The following is a 6,445-nucleotide window of genomic DNA, read 5'->3' as shown; positions in this document are numbered from 1 at the left end:
CACACAAGGAGAGAGGAAGAGAGTGGCAGCATCAACATTATCTCCAGCCTGAAAGCTTGTGCACACAGACCACACGGTGTGTGGGGACCGAATAATTCTGAGCAGGAAGATTTATTAACAGGATGGTTAAGACACATGTGCAAGTGAAGGGCCTAAGACAGCACTGACAGCACATTGTCTGTACCTGACCTTCAGGTAAAGCCAGCAGTACTTGCTGTGATTATTATTACAGAGCATCATAATAATACAAACAGCATACAGCTCAATATGATACAGCCCATAGCACATAGTCCACATACAGGGTAAAGTTGAGCAATTTTATGCACAAACCCCTGGGTGCAACCACTCAAGCATGAACCAGAAATCAAATAATCATGGGCGCTGCATTAGAAATCAAGAATCATGCAATCATATGTGCACTCATCTCTCATGCACTTTCACATGCTGCATCACAGAGACATATTTACACTTATTTATATGAGACAGACTTTCTCTCTATGCTTTTCCCTGACGTAAAATATCAAAGCAAAATATCTGGAGGAAAGTACCATAAACTAAGTCTTATTAAATTTTCTTTTATGTTCCACGTTGTTCAGTATAATCATTCTGCCCTCCGAAACAGAGAAACTGTGATCCTTTTCAGACATTCCAAGTTAGGGTTTATTTATGAGGCAGCCACTACTATGAGGCTGTGTGTCTGCACAGGAAAACACAAAATAAACACGTCACCCTCAAGCAACCACTACACAAACAATACACACACACACACTACATAAACACACACAGATACAGACCGCAACAAGGAGCTCAATTCCCCAAACAAGCTGGTGGCTCGATAACAGGAATGTTCTATTTGGCCAGATTTTTAGACAGTTGCCGTATCAGTTTGTCAGTGTGTGTTTGTGAATTTTTGTCAGATCCTCAGCAGATCGGTAGGTGTATGTATCTGTTTTAGTCTGCACAATGAAGCCACAGTGTCATGTGTGTGTGTGTGTGTGTGTGTATGTGTTTGGTTTCACCTCTGTACCTCTACTCTCCCCAATGGCTGTCAGGACTCCCTCAATCTCCATCTTTATGGGAAGCTCTGGTTACATTAGACACCTGTTTCCATTTAACTAGGGTTTCCCCTGACACTCCCCCTGTCTCTAATGACTGATGTCACTGTGATACGCATGAACCACACATTCTTTGTTCTAGGAAAACACAGAAAATTATATTAGAAGGGATTATTTCTGCAACAATGTTTTCATTTCTGTTAAATAATTCCAGTGTATGTGGAGGTCAGTGATGTCGTTGGGAGGCCAATGTAAAACCAGACCAGAATATTTCTTTCTGTCAGAATCAGCGTAAGGAAACTCTGTGACATCAATGACCCTTGCCATGTGATCATCAGTGGGAGAGAGAATCTGTGACATCACTGACCTTTGCCATGTGAGCATCAGTGGAGGCTCTGTAACATCACTAACAGTCTCCTTGTGTCAATGGAGAGAGACTCTGTGACATCACTGACTTTCTTCCTGTGAGTCAGTGAGGATAGAAAGACACAATGATATCACAGGTCCTCTCTCTGTCGGTGTTAGTGGTGAGGAGTGGGAGGCCCAGTGTTTTATGGGAAGACAGAAAAGCTGAGGAATGTCATGTACAGTAAAAGGAGTTAGGTGAGGTGTAATGACATGTAATTATGGGCCTGGCTCATGGCTCACAGTCTCTCTCTCTCTCTCTCACACACACACACACACACACACACACACACACACACAGACACACACACACATATGCACACACACATATGCACAAAATCAAACTGAATATGCCCAGACATATAACCAATATGACCAGAGCGCATGGCAACCACTTCCATATATTCAGACAATCCTGCAAACATATTCACAAAGACATGTGAACCACAATGAAAGAATGCATAACCCCAGCCTCTCTATCTCTCTGTCTCTGTCTCCCTCTCTCTCTCTCTCTCTCTCACACACACACACACACAAGAATGAACATGCTCAACAAGCTCTGGGGTATTCAAACTGTAAAATCCCAGGCACATGCAATATTGGAAGCAGTAGATGTAATTTGTTGGGGAGGTTAAGAGGTAGAAGCCCGTGTGGGAACCTGTTTGTTCCTAAAAGTACAGTAAAAACTTGGAAGTCCTACATGCACAGACTCCACGTGCTACACGGGGAGTTAAATGATGGATAGCCAGATAAGACGAGAGAGGCCCAAAATATAGGTTCTGATTTAAAGCCTTGCTCACAGCCATCTCTCACAACTTGTTCTGACTTCGCTCCATATATTTTAGTGACACCTAGACAGGGGGGAAAGAAAGAGGTTCAAACAATGCACAGAGCACTGAAAAGATGAGACTATAACCATGTCGCACTGGCCCTCACCGACCCGACACACCGAAAAGAGAGACAATCAATACTAGACCTTTTCGAGAAGCTTTTCAGTGATGGAGTTATCGAATTGCAAGACCCTCACTTTTTCACTTTCAGTTACTCTCTGCTGTTGTAAAAAGTAATCAAGGGCCCAACCCCATCTATCACCACTTTCACCTCCACAGTGCTGTACCACCCCAGAGACCCCTGTGACACATAGCATTGCACCAATCACTTCACCAGTTCTCATGCCAGGGACCTGCACTTGCGTCAGCTGCTGTATGTCTGTGTCAGGAATCTATACATGATCAGTTTAAAACAGGACAATTGCAACCGCCGTGACCCTTTGGGAATCGACCTTGCAGTAGAACTGATTTACGATCTCCTCTCTCGGCTCAGGCCATTCACACAAATAAGCCTGTCATGAATTACGAGTACTTGCCGCCAGACACGATAGCTAGATCGTTTAAACAACAAAAAAAAAAGTACGAATTGAGCAATATTTCATCGGTCCCTGTGAAAATGTGACTGGAGAAACATGGCCTTAGACCAAATCTACATTTTAGAATTTTCTGTCAGGTATTTTTATGGGCGAGTGGGGTACGTGGGGGTGATGGCCTTGGTCCCGCTATTGGGGTGACAGGAACAAACCATATGGAAAGCATTTCACACCGGCACATAGCTCAGGAGGACAACCCTTGGAGAGGCTTATCATGAGATGATCTTATTATGAATGTATTTATAAGATGACAGAGCGTACAGATGGGAGAACGTTTTTCTTGTTAGTGTGTGAGTGGGTCCGCCAGCTTTGACAGACTTGAGCTCTCTTGCAGTGTCCTGCTGTAGCACTGAAACTGCTGGGAGACCTCAGACAGACACGCTGTCTAGGCAGGTCAGCCATTGCCAAAAGCTCACACTGCACATTGGCTCAGGGTCCACTAAACAAGTGTTTAAGAACCATGGAGGTAAAAACAATGTAACCCGAATAAAAAGGAAACGGAGAGACAAAGGCTGCTGCCCAGGGGTCAGCGAGCGCGCTACGTTGAAGAGTACAGTGTTGCCACGCTGGTTGCGAACGACATCTCACATTTCTGCGTGTCGAATTTTTATTTAACGGTTGTCAGTACTCCGTCACAGCAGGGTAAACAAAACACCAGGCCAAAAATGGTCCCGCAGATGTCTTGATTGATGGGAAAACCTGGTTTCATCCCGTTTCCTTTGTTTTAACGTGGTGCATGTCCCAGACTGAGTCTTAACTGAGTCTTGATACCGTGATTACATAGTGCTGAACACATTTCTGCAACGTGAAATGTGGAAGGTGAAATGTGGAACGTGAAATGAGACAGTACAATATACATATTGCAGCAACTGCAACAAATATAAAAAGTCAATTAAGAAAGAAACCCTGTTGATTTCAGGTGCCTACATCAAGATCTACCATTGACTGCACCTATATAATAGACAATAGACGACAATATTTGACCTGATCTTACCTCGGCGCAACCACACCGCAGACACGCCGCAAGCAATGCAAGCTGCAGAAGCCACGAGCTCATCTTGCTACCCAGAGTCGAGGCTCCGCGATAGACTGTGCATTTAGGGCGGCGCGAGGCAGTCACTCCTCAGCACTTGGCGCGGGGACAGCGGCTGGCTCCTCGGACCCCTCACGCGCAGGCACGCACACGTCCGTCTCCGGCAAATACCTTGCGCATCCGATGCAATTGCGCTGCTTAGCGAGTGCCCGCTTTTGGCAGATTTCTGTCTCAATTCCACTGTGGAAACTCCAGAGAGGCAAGGTCTGAAGTCAGAAGTATGCGATATCCATTGAAACAGAGTCGATATTATTACTCTTGAACGTAATTGCACCGCCTAAAATTCAAATTCCGACGTAAAAACACATGTAAGAAAAAAAATCCTTGCAAGAAAATGTTTACAAAAACCAAGGTTGGACGTCTCCAGTTAATTCAAATAAGTCTACACTTAAACTTGTCCTTTCCCCGATATCACATAAAATATCGCTTTACCCTGATAAGAGCGTATCCTGGGAGAAAAATGAGTGACCAATAAAATAAGCTCGTTCAATAAAAAAAAATAAGGTGCTTTCAGTTTTCTAGAACTTTGTGAGGCTTAAAAAGTCGTTTCTACGGCTTCTCCGTGAACAGCGGTTCAAGTGAAGAAGAAACGTTTATGTATATAAATTAAGTATTTCTCAATATCTCGGTGTGTGACATGTCAATACGACATCTAGTAGCAGAAACAAAAAATCCAGCAAAGGGACACTTTTCGTCACCAAAATAAATGGCCAACTTACCAAGCCCCTTTCATTGCATTAGCATTAAATCTATATCCTTCAAACTGAAACATAAAACTTTTAGTTTGTCTTCACTTCTCGCTACGCCTACGAGCGTGTATCATCCGTTCCATGCCGTGTACTAGAGCGCAGTGCATTGTAGCGCGTGGTGGAGCTGAGAAACCAAATTTCTTTGTAAGCTTATCAAGGCTGCTTCAGGTTCCGAATGCTTCAGCGCTGTTCTATTCTGATTACACTGGATGCTGTTCGAGCTTTTCCAACTGAAGTTTGTATCACTCCCCCCGCCCCTTTAAAGCATGTCTGTAATGTCCATATTTGGGACAGGGGGGGCTCTTGGAGAAAAGCATAAGAAAACGTTGAACGCAGATGTCTTAAAGGGGAAGTCTGATGTGGCTCGTGAGAAAGTTGAGTCGGCCGGTCTTTAAGACAAGTGTCGAATATGTTGTCTGCACGTCGTTGAATAGCCAGTTAATATAATATTTTCAGCGATCTGTCATAGCATAAAAAGCTACAGTAAAATCCAGTGGTTGTTGAATACAGTAGAATATTTAAGGTAGATTAATATCTACAAGTATAACATAGCACTTATTTGTTCTTCAGCTTTCATTCCCTGTAGCGGCTGTCGTCTGAATTATCACGTAGCGTTTTTCTACATTTACATTTACTTATATTCATTTCGTAAACCCCTTACAAATCAACATTAAAACAGTCAAATAATGAATTGTAATAACATTCGGCGCTATAATAAAATAAAACACATTCTCCTTTTTCGTCAAAAAAAAGACGAAACACATGCCTCACACACATGCACATGAGAAAATGAGAAAATGTTGAATGTTGAAATTCCATAATGCATGCCATTTCTTCAGCACGTCGTTACCACCACATAATAAAGAACAATGGCAAAAATGTCACATGTTGTATAGGGTTCCTTCTCCATAAAAAGTAAACCATACTTCAGTTAAAAGATACAGGTATGAAAATGAAGTTAGAGAAGCGAATGGACTGAGTCATTACCAATCATCACCAGTCATTACAGAATGGTCTTATGTACAGTTTGCTTCAGATATTTCTGGTGTGCTCCTGTTTGGGTCTCAGATCATTATGCTAGATGGATACTCATATCAAGTATTGTTTAATGTTGTGTTAATACTTAGTGGTTGAATATGCCTGTATTAAAATGAGAGAAAAGAAAGCATTGCTAGTCATGAAAATACGAGTGTGTTTCTCCCGCCGAGCCCTAATAATGAACATCATTTCGTGACGTACAGCTCATTCGATCCATTCAGGCATGCTGGATTGCGGCTCTCGTCACGTTGCCGAATGGCGGAGTATTAATTGCCCAGGGGACGCTAAGGAGATGATGAATGGAGCTGCTATCTGGTCCCCAGGCGGAAAGATGATTCATGGCGAGGCAGTATGAATGCGAGCAGGGACACATCAGCAGCCACATCTGACACGGTGACGTCTGTACATCTGTGGCAGGACCACCAATCTCATTTACCGCCGAATGCGTTTATACAGAGGCGAAGAGAGGGGGGGTTGTTCTCTAGACAACACGCCTTGATGTTCAGCCAGGGCGTTTCAAGTAATATGATAACAACAAAAGAGTGACACCTAGTTCTACGGCTAGGCCCTTGTCAGATTTAAATATGTGTAGCTCCAGGTTAAACTCAGGATGGATTATCTAGTGCGTTGACTTCCTCTCTTTTGATATGCTTGCTAAATGCATGTCACGGGTGAACGAGTG

At 43.3% G+C, this 6,445-nt stretch overlaps 1 protein-coding gene across 1 annotated transcript in view; it reads right to left on the bottom strand.

Annotated features, from left to right (window-relative positions):
• pdgfbb (platelet-derived growth factor beta polypeptide b) overlaps positions 1 to 4,335 on the bottom strand; it is an 11,608-nt gene extending 7,273 nt beyond the window's left edge. The window contains exon 1 of the mRNA XM_036553164.1: positions 3,878 to 4,335. Coding sequence (XP_036409057.1) covers positions 3,878 to 3,940 — 63 coding nt within the window. The 5' untranslated portion in view covers positions 3,941 to 4,335. The remainder of the gene's footprint in view (positions 1 to 3,877) is intronic.
• Between the last annotated feature and the right edge of the window lie 2,110 nt (positions 4,336 to 6,445).

The sequence above is a fragment of the Megalops cyprinoides genome, chromosome 19 (assembly GCF_013368585.1).
Source record: "Megalops cyprinoides isolate fMegCyp1 chromosome 19, fMegCyp1.pri, whole genome shotgun sequence".
Taxonomy (NCBI): domain Eukaryota; kingdom Metazoa; phylum Chordata; class Actinopteri; order Elopiformes; family Megalopidae; genus Megalops; species Megalops cyprinoides.
The sequence above is the reverse complement of the archived record's forward strand: the minus strand, read 5'-3'. Positions and strand labels throughout refer to the sequence as shown.